This window comes from Trifolium pratense, linkage group LG4 (assembly GCF_020283565.1).
Source record: "Trifolium pratense cultivar HEN17-A07 linkage group LG4, ARS_RC_1.1, whole genome shotgun sequence".
In the NCBI taxonomy this organism is placed as follows: domain Eukaryota; kingdom Viridiplantae; phylum Streptophyta; class Magnoliopsida; order Fabales; family Fabaceae; genus Trifolium; species Trifolium pratense.
In genome coordinates this window covers 7531524-7546749 of record NC_060062.1, presented here as the reverse complement: position 1 = coordinate 7546749, position 15226 = coordinate 7531524, and the positions used below count along the sequence as shown (strand labels likewise).

Genomic DNA, 15226 nt, shown 5'->3' with positions numbered 1-15226 from the left:
TGGGTGTGGGACCTAAATTACTAGAGCACACTCATATATTTATCTTTTTGAAAGAACTAAGTGTCCTCGTATATTGAATTGCATGCCTAGCTTCTCTTTAAAGAGAGGTACATTATTGACACCACTACTATTAACAGACACCATACAACTCCACATAATTTCCTATTTTTTGTTGTTTACAATGAGTTGAGATCGAATCCAGAACCTATAACATACTACACAAATTCCTTACCACGTAATTTCCTATTTACTACATCCATCTCTTTTATAAGACATCATTTGACTAAATGCACTATTCATATATCTTGTTTTGATCATATTTTTTTAAAAGTATATAAATATAGATATTATCATATAAGATCTTGCTTGATTTGTTTCGACGAGTATTTTCAAAATATCAAACTTTTATAATTTTTAATAATCGCCAATTAAAGATACTTATAATCAAAATTATGCATTAGTGTACGTGCAATGATCAACTGATACTTATATTTTGAGACGAAGAGAGCATAAAATAAATCAATCATCACTTATTTACACTTTTTGTTAACTACATAATCTCAAAAAAATAACAAGAAAAGAAAAACTAAATACAATTACAAATTTCATTTTTTCTTAAATAAGAAAACACATTGTATTGTCCCGATCTATGACACACATATTTAAAATAAATTAAGTTTGATTCTTAGTAAAAATATTTATGATTAAACTTTGCTTATTTTATGATTAAACTCTAAATTATCAGAGCTCATTCCTCCAAAACAACTATGACACATGTATCCAACGTGCTACACTTGGAACACCTTGATTAACCGCAAAAACCATATAAAATCCAGGCGGCGCAACCATCCCACTCGGCGGCGCTGTACATCTAATCCTCCATCTCCCACCATTCTCCGGCACAGCCGAACCAACCCCAAGTTTGACCAACCGTTGACCTTGAGAAAAAGAATGAGTAGCAAAAGGAGCACTGCCCAAATTCACTTCAATAATTCCCACAACAGGTAACTCAACAATCACAACAACATCAAAACCCACACCATACGACACCTGTTCAGGCACTTCCAAAATCTCGGGTCGGATATTCATCTTATCCGGATCCAAATACTCGGGCGAAAACGCTTCAATTCTTAACTCCGTCGGAAACTCAACATCGAATCGATAAAACACGTGTGGATTACTTCCCGCTAGTAAAACTCTTCCGTCCGGTAACAAATTCGCCGTTGAATGGTAAAGTCTCGGTACAGTACCCGGATTCAAAACCATGAACCGTAACCCGGCTGGTTCATCGGGTCGATATAAAACCGGATTCAAACACGGATCTGAACCCAATTCAAAACCTTGTGTTCCTTTCATAGCACCATTTATGATCAAAACATCACCGTTTGGTAAAATTACCATATCACCCATAATTCTCTGAAACGGCATGTCCTCCATTTCCCAAACCGGGTCGGATCCCGTCGCCATTATCCGACCACAACTCCCATGCGCCGGCGTATCCACATTCCGTTCAAGAAACGCACCGTATTGAGCACCGCCACAAACAACAACCACCGCCTCAGAAAATTCACCTTCCAAAGCCAACATAACAGAACTCCCCGCCGACGGATAGTTTCTCGGACCACCGATCAACTCCGGATAAACCTTCACGACACGATTTTCAACAAAATCGTACATAACCGATTTCGTATTCGCGAACACGAAGAGTTTACCGTTAGGAAGAAGATGAACGTAAGGGTATAGATTATCCATTTGAGTATCTTCAGTTTCAGAAAGAAAAGGAAACGAAACGGCACCGTTTTTACGTTTAGGATAAAATTCAACAGAATTTGAACCTCTTCCACCGATGATAATAATAGAACCATCTGGAAGAATTTGATTCGTTGCATACCAACGACCTTCGCTTAATTCGACGTCGTTTAACTCTTCCCAATCGCATGACCCGTTTGAATTACACGGGTCAAATTTTCGGATCTTTTTGAACCCGTCTATATCACCGCCGGTTTGTAAAAGTGTTCCGTTAGGGAGAAACGCACCGGAAGAACACCACGTGTCAGTGAGGATTTTTAAGGGACGGAGTTGGTTTTTTTTGGGGTCGAAGAGAATTGAGTGAGCGTAACAATCTTTTTTTAAAACGGCGTCGTTTCGGTCGAACCGGCAGTGGTTTTTTGGGAGGAGTTTACGTGATGGACCGGTGTTGGTTCGGTCTAAAAGGATTACGTTGTTGAAGCGTGTTACTGCTGTGTGCATTGAAGCTATGCCTGCATTTGGGATTAGAAGCTCCCACGTGCCTGGGAGAGTGGCACGTGTTGGGGTTGGGAATATTGTGAAGAGTGTGATGAAGCATGTTAGAAAGAGAGGGATGGTGTCCTCCATTTTAGGGAAGGGTGAGTCAGTGGAAGTGAAGTGTGGTGTTGAATTGAGGAAGCTTCTATAAAGAATGAGAATTGAAGTGGAAATTTAATGAAAAAGTACGATTAGGATTTATTTTTTTGAGTGGAAGTACAATCATGATGTAGTGTACAACAAACCACAGCTTTGTTGTTGGGACCATTGCTTTGCTTTCATGTCCACTATTCTTTTTCTCCCTTTTGTGTGCAATGATTATACAAGTGTGATAATAGTTGAGGAAACAGGTTTCCTGCTGTGCATTTTGACACAGTTTTCACGCTATATCGCATCAAGACCGTCCGATCTCTAATATATAGTTGTGATCATTTTTAGAGATTTTGTCACAGAATCAATATATACGGTCTGATTGATAATGAATAGTCCAGATTGAAAACAGTGTGAAAACTGTGTGATATGCTACTGTAGTAAATCTTGATCCGTATTTGAGCATGTGCTTTTCATCGGCTAAAATATTGAGAATTGAACTGGATAATTTTTGTTGTATTTTGTTTAATTTAAAAATTGATTATGGGACTGAATAAAATAGTTAGTAAAGGACCAAATAAAAATAAGAATTTTTGTTTTCATTGAGTTATAAGATAATTTTTTTGTTCAGAGTGCCTCTTTGATACATTATTTTCTTGTCATGTGCTATTTTATTCGGTACTTACTATTTTGTAAATTTATACTCTAGTTTTCATTCTATTTTCTACATTTTATGCATATTTTAAGAATGTTCATGAGAGCAAAATTACTAAAATAGTCTTGCAACTTGTGTGTAAACTTTTTTAAAATGTAAAGCATGATTTTTTTTCAATGTTAAATGTATTACTTTTGAATTTCTTATCTAGTGTCCCAAAGACACTAGGTAGCACGACCCTTTTAATAAAAGTATCAATTGTTTGGACTAAAATTTAGGAGATTTAAACTCAAATACTTATTTATATATAGTAGAAGATCTCATGACATGAATGCCAATTGCCAAGTATTTTTGTATATTCAACAATGTGTGTGCTGCATGATGTTATAAAATAGGAGAATGTTAACTTATGCCCTTAAGGGTACATGTTAAGAAGATAAATGTGAAAAAAAATTATTGAACTTGTGGTGTATTCAATTATCTAAACATTAAATTCTTTGTATCATTAAATGCTATATTTCTATTTTTAGGTAGCTTAACATGTGAATACCAAGTATTTTTGTATATTCCACAATGTGTGTGCTGCATGATGTTATAAAATAGGAGAATGTTAACTTATGCCCTTAAGGGCACATGTTAAGAAGATAAATGTGAAAAAAAATTATTGAACTTGTGGTGTATTCAATTATCTAAACATTAAATTCTTTGTATCATTAAATGCTATATTTCTATTTTTAGGTAGCTTAACATGTGCCCTTAAGGCACAAATAAAATATAAACTAACTTGAAAAGTTTTTGAATGTGTAAGTCATAAGTTTCAGATATAATTCTTTAAGAGGTCCTTGTATAATTTGACAACTTTTACGACTTTCTACTTCAATTTTTTATACTGTGATGACGTCACGTAATGTGGGACTGTCGGTTTCATCATGTTGGAGTTGCTACACTCCTCTTTGCTGTTAATCTCCACCACGCTGATAAAGTTGTGGTAGTTTTTAAATGGTGTTGCAATTTTCGTTGGTGTTGATTGGTTGCTGACAGAGTGTTGCAACGACCAGATCTTGCTATTGGGGCTAATTGTTATGCCGTCGAGTGGTTTGTTCCGTTATCGTGGAATGCTCTATTTGGTTGTTGTGGTGCCTGATTGGCTTTCTCGTTCCAAGACTCTATGATAATTTTTCAGATTTATTGAAATCAGTAGGTTTTAGACCTTTTTGTAGTTGTAGATTTATTGAAATCTGTGGGTCATCGAGTAGGAGGAGAGGGCTTATGATGGTGGTGGTGCGGTATGGTTTTTATTTGTGCTTCCTTTCTCTGCCCGCTAAAATTTTATTTTCTATTTACATTTCTTGTTTTTGTTGAGTGGATTGACTTAGCTTGGCACTGGGCCAATTGAGCGTTATCTGATATTGTGATGATTTTATGTTTTGTACCTCCATCTACAAATACGACCACTATGTATCATATATTTTTTATTAAGACCCCTATTTTTCGAGGCTGTGTGAAGTGGCACACACATTGCCCGACCCTAACAATGACTCCTCTCATATAACATGAGACTTATGAGACTCATAGGTTCCACACTTCCACACCTTCCATTGAGAGAGTAATAAAGGGAGAGAAAAGATTTATAGGCGATGGTTTAAAAAAAATGTTTCATGTAGTTGTTACTTTTCACATGTGTGTTTGGTTTTGCGGTGACTATAATTGATTTGGATATAATTGATTTTGATTAAAAGTGAGTTAAATAAATTGATTTATGTTTGGATATACTTATGTAAAAATTATTTTTATTAGTTGATGTTGTTTGGATAGTTTGAATAAAAAATGAGTATAAAAGTATAGTGACCAAATTATCCTTTTAATTGTATCTAAAAGTCTATATCCTGGTCCCGTGAACTTAGCTGAATTGATAAGAATATCACATTATATATACAGAGTTAGAGTTTGAACTTCAAAAACTCTACTTATTAAGCTTTAAGATAGAATTTTTAGCTAGTAGGCTAGTGAAATGAAAAAATATATATAACCCATTCTATATGCCACTAACAACTGCCTAATCTCTATCATCATACAAAACCACCGTCAAATAATCTAGGTCACTGACTGCCGTCATATATGAGAGACCAATTCTTCCTTGCAAGCAACAATTCTTCGCTGGAAACCCCTCCACTCCTTGTTCTCTGTTTGACTTATTCCAATTGAACAACAAACATGGAAGACACTAATAAAGGGTAATAAGGGAAGATGGTTTTGGGAAACAAAAATTGAAATTCAGAATTGATTCAAGGAAACGCAGAAGCTACATATTCCTGCTTCTAGTAAACGTGAGTTTGGAGTAAAAAAACAATTTTACTTTGAAAACACAAACAACAAAATATCATGGTAAAATCACTTTTTATGTAGTTAACGTGTGTTTGGCTATGTCTACCGCCCAACCAAACATAGACATAGTATATCATCTACTCCTATTTTAAGTGTTTGTTTCTTTATTCAATATTTTTACTTCGATATTTGTACATGTCACGATTACGGATTTGGATCCTCTCGAGTCATTTCTGATAGAGTGTCGAAGCTCTATCAAGCTATACTAAGCTAAACCTAAGAAAAACAATAAATAAAGATAAATAAAATAAAAGATAAATTGATTCATTTCCTTGATTGATTCCAAATTGATAAGAACACTACATATATATAAGACTCTTAATGGGCCTAGAGGATAAAGCTCAACCAAACAAAACTCAATAGCATAGATGACCAACTAATAATATAAATACTATGTTTCATTAATATCTAAATTATTTAATAAACTACTACTCATAATTATCTAACTAATTACTCCATAATCTTCTATCATTACCGCCGGGTTCACTTGAACCTTGTCCTCAAGGTTCAGAGATGAGTCAACTTGATGAATGTAAAGCGGTCCAAATAAATTTTTTTGGTCCGTTGCTCTTAAGCCCAATTCAAAAAATAATAATAAAAATTGCATATAGCATGCTTTGAATTCATGCAAGTGGACAAAAGCTGATACAAGGACACATGCACACATCACGTTTGTGGGTTGTGGAAATACACTTGACATGTGCCAATTTTCTGTTGGTTTGGAAGGATTCACAAGAATTATGTTTTCAATGAACGGCCATGATGTACCACTAGGAGTAGGAAGTTGATCTAACGGCGGCCAATTTGCAATAGTTGGAGACAGTTGTTTTTCCCTTTGAAATTGTACGAAATTCATGGTGATAGAGAGAGAGAGCAACTCGTACCCAATGTGACGGTGGTTGAAGCTTAGAGGTGAGCCATGATAATTTGGCTTTGGCGGTGGTCGGGGGAGTGGATGGTTGAGCAGTGGCATCGGCGACGACATCATGAACAAAGGTAGGACCTTGTCTGGTGGTTTTGGTGTCGACATCGGCGTTGGAGTTTTGTCCGGTGGCTTCGGAGGCGGAAACGGCAGCGGAGGAGACAAAATTTTTGTTGTGGTCATGGCGTCGAGTACAACCAATGGTTTCGGAGACGGAGGAGGTAGCGGTGGTGGTTCCGGCGGTTTCAATGGCGAAGCCGAAAATGGATGGACAGAGTGAACCATGAGTTGATCAGGTGGTTTAGGTGGCGGGTCTGGTGGTTTTAACGACGGCGCCGACGGCGGCAAAGTTGAAGGAAACTGTGTTGTTGTTTGTGGTTTTGGACACAGAGAAATTGATAGAGAGTCATGGTGAGTTTTGGATTCTTGCCCTTTCTCAACTGTTTCAAAATTCTGATTGGTCATGGAGAAGAAATCACGGCCACCATCAATAATTTTTTTTGCTTCTTCTTTGACTGTTGGTTCTTCTTCTTCACCTTCAATGGTGGTAGTATCTTCTATCATTGCAGGTGCTTCTTTTTCTTCAACCAAAGTGATGAACTCAGTATCTTCTTTGGTTGAGTCTTCTTCACCATCAATGGGTAAAATGGGTATCCATTCAGGCTTGAATTGCCGAAGTAATCCACATGTGAAAGAGTCCCAACATGGCCTTCGGTGTGTGGGAAACCAACTGAACCACCACGTGAGAGCAGCACCTCTTAATGCTAAAATACTTTCAATTATTTTCTCTGCATCTGATAAGCTATGATTCCTGTTGTTGAAGGATTTTTCAGAGCAAATAATCCACCAATAAGCATCTTCACTGCCATCAAAATTTGCAAGTTTTGTCTCTAATCTTGAAGGAGGGAGTGTTTGTGGTGACGGTGAGGAGATATATGGGTTTGGTGATGGAGTGGGTGTTGGTGGCTTGTGAATGGTGTGAGTAGGAAATGAAGGAGAGACTGTTGGTGTGGGGTTTTGGTTCTGGTGAGAGGGAAGGTCAACATGATGATAGATGGGAGTGGAGGTATTGGGTGGCTGATGGTGGTAGAAAGGTTGTTGGATGGTATTGGCTTGTTGCTGCAAGGTGTTGGTGGTGTTGTGGGTAATGATGGGAGGCGATAGGTTTGTGTCTTGGTAGGAATTGTAGTGATTTGAATATGCATAATCAGATGGAGAAGAAGTTGTGTATGATGTGTAATGGTTTGGTGATGGTGATGCGGTGCTGTTTGGGTATGAAGAGTAAGGTGGATAGGTGAAACTTGGTGGTGGGTGGTATGATGGGTCATGAAGGTGATGTGGATATGAAGGAAAACTTGGGTTGGGTGTAGGGGTTGGAGTTAGGTTTGGTATGGTTGTGGGATAAGTGGGAGGGATGGTGGAAGAGTAAAATGGAGAAAAGGTTGGAATGGTGGTGGGATCTGGATAATAGAGATGAGTAGGGTTTGAAAAGGCCATGGTGTTCAAGAATGAAAGCACCAATTGATAGAGTGTCGAAGCTCTATCAAGCTATACTAAGCTAAACCTAAGAAAAACAATAAATAAAGATAAATAAAATAAAAGATAAATTGATTCATTTCCTTGATTGATTCCAAATTGATAAGAACACTACATATATATAAGACTCTTAATGGGCCTAGAGGATAAAGCTCAACCAAACAAAACCCAATAGCATAGATGACCAACTAATAATATAATGTTGTTCTTTGATATTGAAAAAATAATTTTCTAAAAATTTAGAACTGAAGATTTTATTGGCTGAGTCGCGTACTAGGTCGCTCTCTTTAAGACGTTTCGCGGTACTGCTTAAATTGTGCAAAGCAGACAATCCAACCGCGTCGTCCCCAGGATAAAACAGCCCTGTTCAACACAGAACCGATCAAGTACTGCACTGTAATGATCGGAGAAGGAACACCTTGAATGGTTCTACAAAACCACTCGAAAATTGATACAACTATATCAATCTCACTGATACAACAATATCAGTGCTGGTACAACATTACCAGTTCACAAAACCAATGAAACACAAAAGAAAGAATAATTTAGAAGAGAATTTTGTATATAGAACAAGGCTTCAAGAGAGAGTGGTGTTTTGATTTTTTTATGAATTCTTGTTATATGTGTCTATGTTGCTGAAACAAGAAGAATAAATTATATATATTGTGTTGCCTTTCTAAAGAAAGAATGATACGTAAATAGAAGAAAGCTTCAGCCAAAATGAAGAGGAAATTGTAACGTTGGAACAAATACTAATGCACTATAATGTGCACTATTATGTGTGGATTAATGCAATAATGGAAGAATCTCTTTTCAACGGAACAAAATCAAGCTGGCTGCTATGATGAGTCAGCAATAAGTGGCTCCTTGGACCAGCTTAATTAACTAAAAAATTAGTTAATTTTGTGAATAAGAAATGTTAGTCACATTGGGATATATACACACTACTAAAGAGAGTGTTCTAAGCAATGTGAGAATTTTTCCCACTTTTTTTAATTCACACTACTTAGTTCCAAGTCCTACAAGACCAAAGTGTTCATCCCATTTTATTTTCAATCACAATGGATCAACTTCCACACATAAATGAACACTACTATGTTCATTTTCCAACAATCCCCCACTTGAATTTAAAAAAGTGTTTCAAAGGTTTCTAAAAGATTGTGCATAAGCAAAGGTGTCTATGACTTGAACCTTTGCATAGCGAGTAAGAGCCCGATTTAGCAAGAGTGACACTTGTCTTGAACTCTATCTCAGATTTTTCTCAAACCCGCACACAACCTTTTCACAAGGTGTTTCTTAATAGCTCGTGCTTTATTGGCCCTGCACGTTAATCCCGGTTTCATGAAAGCTCTAGGAATTCGCCTCTAAATTCCATAGGAACCGGCCTCAGTTCCACATTCATATAGGTGAGTCTATCAAGAGTACTCCTGAAGCTCGGTACTCCACTCATACAGAGTATAGATCTCATTAAGAGTTTCAACTCATCCTTTCGCTTTCAGGAATCATGCTTTTCTTATTTTTATTTGCATGATCATTATTAACTTCTCACGACTTGTTATTACCCATTGAACCTAATTCTTGGGATCTCCAGTCTTTTAGGTTGGGTTTCCATCATGAGAAATTCGTATAGGCATTAGTCCCATCTTTTTAGATGTATTATGGACTTTCTCTCTAGCTAGTCCTTTCGTCAAAGGATCCGCTAAATTTTCGTCAGTGCGTACATGATCCACTCTCACAGCACCTTTAGTGATCATCTCTCTCACTGTGCTGTGTTTACGTCTTATTTGACGTTTCTTGCCATTATAGAATCGATTCTCAATTTTAGCAATAGCCGCGGTACTATCGCAGTGGATCAACACAGCTGGCATAGGTTTTTCCCACAAGGGAATCTCAGATAGCAAGCATCTCAACCAACTTGCTTCTTCACTAGCAGTGGCAAGCGCTATCATTTCAGACTCCATAGTGGACTGAGCCAATATAGTCTGTTTCTTTGATTTCCATGACACAGCTCCTCCAGCTATATTGAATATATAGCCACTAGTCGCTTTGGAATCATCCGACAAGGTGTTCCAATCAGCATCACTGTACCCTTCAAGTACAGGAGGAAATCTTTGATAATGCAATCCAAGATTCATGGTCCTTTTAAGGTACCTCATGACTCTCTCAATGGCTTGCCAATGCTCATTACTGGGCCTACTAGTAAACCTGCACAACAGTCCGACGACATATGCTATGTCGGGTCTGGTACAATCAGTGGCATACCTAAGACTGCCAATGATGCTCGCATATTCAGTTTGTCTTACGCTTTCACCAGTGTTCTTAAACAGTTTTACACTGGAATCATACGGCGTACAAGCAGGTTTACAGTCAAAGTAATTATATTTCTTTAGAATCTTTTCCACATAGTGGGATTGATCTAAAGTTATTCCCTCCTTTGACCTAGTGATCTTGATCCCAAGAATCACACTTGCCTCTCCGAGGTCTTTCATATCAAAGTTGTTACATAACAATGATTTCACTGCGTTTACAGCAGTCATGTTTGATCCAAAGATGAGTAAATCGTCTACATAGAGACATACAATAGTGCAAATGCCATTTTCATATTTATAATAAATGCATTTGTCACTTTCATTCACTTTGAATCCGTTTGAGATCATCAAATCATCAAACTTTACATGCCATTGTTTTGGCGCTTGTTTAAGTCCATACAAGGACTTATCTAACTTACAGACCTTATGCTCTTGTCCATGTATTACAAATCCTTCAGGTTGTTCCACATAGATTTCTTCTTCTAAGTCACCATTTAAAAAAGCAGTTTTAACATCCATTTGGTGTACTTTTAGATTATAAATAGCGGCAATTGAAAATAGTACCCTTATGGATGTTATTCGAGTGACCGGAGAAAAAGTATCGAAGAAATCTATATTTTCTCTTTGTCTAAAGCCTTTGGCCACAAGGCGAGCCTTGTATTTATCAACAGTGCCATCGGGTTTTAGCTTTTTTTCAAAATCCATTTACAACCAATTGGTTTGCAACCAGGAGGCAACTCTACTAAGTGCCAGGTCCCGTTAGATTCAAGAGATTCCATCTCATCATTTATAGCTTCTTGCCATAAATCTGCATCCAAAGATGACAAGGCATCTTGAAGACTCGTAGGGTCTTCTTCTAAAGAATACACCGAATAATCCGGTCCATAATCTTTAGGTACTCTTACTCTTTTACTTCTTCGAAGTTCAATTTCTTTGTTGCTCTCAAAATTTCTTATCACAGGAATGTGACTTGATTCGGTGCCCCCACTATTTGTGGATTCATTGCCCCCACTATTTCTTGATTTAAAAGGAAATTTATCTTCATAGAAATCAGCATCAACCGATTCTATGGTAACTTTAGCATTTAGGTCAAAAAACCTATAAGCCTTACTGTTTGCCGCATAGCCAATGAAGACACACTCATAGGCACGACTAGCGAGTTTAACCCGCTTTGGATCCGGTATCCTGACATAAGCTAGACATCCCCAAGTTCTCAAATAAGACAAGTTAGGTTGTCTTTTCTTTAATATCTCATAAGGTGAGACCACATTATTAGCCTTGGGGATTCTATTCAGGACATAGCAAACAGTCAATATAATTTCCCCCCACCAGTGTGAGGCAGCACCAGAATGGAGCATACTAGCTACAACTAGTTCAGTAAGAGTTCTATTTTTTCTTTCTGCTTTACCATTCATTTCAGGTGAATATGGCGCAGTCGTTTCGTGTATAATTCCATGTTGTTTATAAAATTCATTGCACAAAATAGAATCATACTCAGTTCCCCTATCACTACGAAGCCTTTTAATTTTCTTACTAAATTGATTTTCAATTTCAGTCACAAAAATTTTAATCATATCAAGCGCTTCACTTTTATTCTTTATTAGATATACAACAGTATAATCAGAGCAATCGTCAATAAAAGTGATAAAATATCGTTTACCATTTCTAGTTAAAGTTCCATCAAGTTCACATATATCAGAATGAATTAAATCTAATGGTTCAGATTCTCTAATAACTGATTTATGTGAAGTTTTAGTTATTTTCGCTTGACTACAAAATTCACATTTTTCTATGTTGTTATTATTATTATTATTAAACTTTGGAATTAATCCTACGTTGCTTAGATTAAACATAGATTTTTTACCAACATGACAAAGTCTAGCATGCCAAATATTAAAATCACACACATAGTAAACGGAAGGAGAAATTTTATTCAAATCAACATTAAGCTTAAACATGCCATCAGTGGCGTACCCTTTTCCTATAAAAATACCATTCTTAGTGATGGTGTACAAATTTGCCCCAATATTCTGATTAAACTCAGCCTTATTAAGAAGAAAACCAGAAACTAAATTCTTTCTCATGTCAGGCACATGCATGACATCCTTCAAGATCAGAGTCTTTCCAGATGTGAACTTCAATTCAACATCCCCAATACCAGCAACATTAGAAGTGTGAGCATTACCCATTTGCACCTTCTTATTTTCAGCAGCCGTGTATGTCTTAAACATAGCACGTTCAAAACAGATATGGCGTGTAGCGCCAGTATCTATCCACCAACCATCAGTACCACCAATCATATTGATTTCGGTGATCATAGCCACATATGGCTCTTCAGTCACGTTAACTTGTGCATTAGAGGTAGCAACAAGTTTTTTTCTGAGTCTACAAGTTTTAGCATAATGACCAGGTCTACCACAAGTGAAACATGTTACACCACTTGCACCATTGTCATTTCTTGGTGGCTGCTGCTGAGCATTATGGGCCCTTGAAGGGTTACCATTCTTATTTCGGTTCATTTGACCACGGTTCTGATTCTTTAATTGTTTGCCTTTAGGCTTCAGAACCGCACCGAAATTCTTTTTGTTACCGGTGACCACATAGGCCTTTTCTTCTTCTTTCTGATCTTGTCTCCTGGATTCCTCCTCAATTCGGAGGCGGGTAATCAGACTTTCAATAGAAAATTCTTTTGTTTTATGCCGAAGTTGGTTTTTGAATTCTTTCCAACTCGGGGGCAGTTTGTCAATCATCACTGCAATTTGAAATTGTTCATCAAGAGGCATACCTTCAATTATGATTTCATGTGCAATTTTCTAGAGCTCATGGGATTGCGCCTCCACAGATCTTTCATCCACCATCTGGTACTTCAGGTACCTACTAACAGCATACTTCTTCACACCAGCCTCCTCAGTATCATACTTCTTTTTCAGCGCCTCCCAAACATCTTTAGCACGGTTGTATGTACTATAATAGTCATACAAATCATCACAGAGACCATTTATGATATAGCCTTTGCATACATAATCATTATGCAACCATATTTGTTGTTCCTTTTTCAGTTGAAGCTCTTGGGCTTTAATTTGTGCTGTAGGATCAATCGAATCCTTTTCTTTTTGTTTTTCAGCATCAGATTTTTCACCGTTTTCACCATTGATGGCGAGAGTTTGATTTGTTCCTGAACTTGAACCAGCAGAAACAACAAGAGGCATCTCATCACTTAAAACGTAGACAACTTTTTTTAAGGTTAAGAAGAAAAACATTTTCTGTTGCCAACGTTTGAAGTGGAGTCCTTCAAACTTAAACGGTCTTTCAGTTGCACCAACAACCGAATTGCCAATAACATCTTCAGTATCCATAGCAGTTTTGAAATCGTCTTAAAATTGTTGTTCTTTGATATTGAAAAAATAATTTTCTAAAAATTTAGAACTGAAGATTTTATTGGCTGAGTCGCGTACTAGGTCGCTCTCTTTAAGACGTTTCGCGGTACTGCTTAAATTGTGCAAAGCAGACAATCCAACCGCGTCGTCCCCAGGATAAAACAGCCCTGTTCAACACAGAACCGATCAAGTACTGCACTGTAATGATCGGAGAAGGAACACCTTCTTGAATGGTTCTACAAAACCACTCGAAAATTGATACAACTATATCAATCTCACTGATACAACAATATCAGTGCTGGTACAACATTACCAGTTCACAAAACCAATGAAACACAAAAGAAAGAATAATTTAGAAGAGAATTTTGTATATAGAACAAGGCTTCAAGAGAGAGTGGTGTTTTGATTTTTTTTATGAATTCTTGTTATATGTGTCTATGTTGCTGAAACAAGAAGAATAAATTATATATATTGTGTTGCCTTTCTAAAGAAAGAATGATACGTAAATAGAAGAAAGCTTCAGCCAAAATGAAGAGGAAATTGTAACGTTGGAACAAATACTAATGCACTATAATGTGCACTATTATGTGTGATTAATGCAATAATGGAAGAATCTCTTTTCAACGGAACAAAATCAAGCTGGCTGCTATGATGAGTCAGCAATAAGTGGCTCCTTGGACCAGCTTAATTAACTAAAAAATTAGTTAATTTTATGAATAAGAAATGTTAGTCACATTGGGATATATACACACTACTAAAGAGAGTGTTCTAAGCAATGTGAGAATTTTTCCCACTTTTTTTAATTCACACTACTTAGTTCCAAGTCCTACAAGACCAAAGTGTTCATCCCATTTTATTTCCAATCACAATGGATCAACTTCCACACATAAATGAACACTACTATGTTCATTTTCCAACATATAAATACTATGTTTCATTAATATCTAAATTATTTAATAAACTACTACTCATAATTATCTAACTAATTACTCCATAATCTTCTATCAATTTCTCTCATGTTATTTATTTTGCTCGGACACAAATTGCATGAGAGAAACTAATATAGTTTTTCACTAAAGACAGTTTGATTCAAAGTGCATACTAGCACGGAATGTGGGCAACTCCAAGAATTAAGATTCAAATTGGATTTTACCGCATTATAACAAGTTGCCATTTTGTTCAACTTTTTAACTTCTATTGTGTTTTCACAAGAGTAACAGTTACATTACAAGAGAATATAAAAAATCTTTGTTCCAAAAATAAAAAATCTTTTCAAAAAAGATATTTCCATTCAAAGCTAATATTGGCACGCTAAATGTGAACAACTCTCCAATAACTAAGATTCAAATTATTAAACTTTTTTACTTTTTTTGTGTTTCTGCACAAGTCACACTTAAACATGTAAAAAAACACAGGAATTTTTCTCACCGAAGATAATCCCATTCAAAACACACGTCAATGCATTTTTTTTTTTAACAAGACACGTCAACGCATTAAGTATAAACAATTATTTGGAGACTTAAAATTTAAATTGTGATTTGCCACATTATAATGAGTAGCTATCTTATTCAACTTTTTTACTTATATTTTTGCATGAGTCTCAATTACATGAGCATATAAGACAATCTTTTTTTTTTTTTTTTTGGCTAAATTACTATTTTTATCA

At 36.4% G+C, this 15226-nt stretch overlaps 2 protein-coding genes across 2 annotated transcripts; both read right to left on the bottom strand.

The window, feature by feature from the left end:
* Positions 1-581: 581 nt before the first annotated feature.
* Positions 582-2971, bottom strand: LOC123924689 (aldehyde oxidase GLOX). The gene has a single exon (XM_045977648.1). It carries the CDS (start codon positions 2374-2376, stop codon positions 766-768), a length of 1611 nt encoding a protein of 536 aa, XP_045833604.1. The 5' UTR covers positions 2377-2971; the 3' UTR covers positions 582-765.
* A 2683-nt stretch (positions 2972-5654) lies between these two features.
* LOC123923761 lies at positions 5655-14567 on the bottom strand. The gene is made up of 2 exons (XM_045976493.1): positions 14479-14567; positions 5655-8068 (listed from the first exon to the last, which is right to left on the bottom strand). Exon 2 carries the CDS (start codon positions 7833-7835, stop codon positions 5859-5861), a length of 1977 nt encoding a protein of 658 aa, XP_045832449.1. The 5' UTR covers positions 7836-8068; positions 14479-14567; the 3' UTR covers positions 5655-5858.
* Positions 14568-15226: the final 659 nt, after the last annotated feature.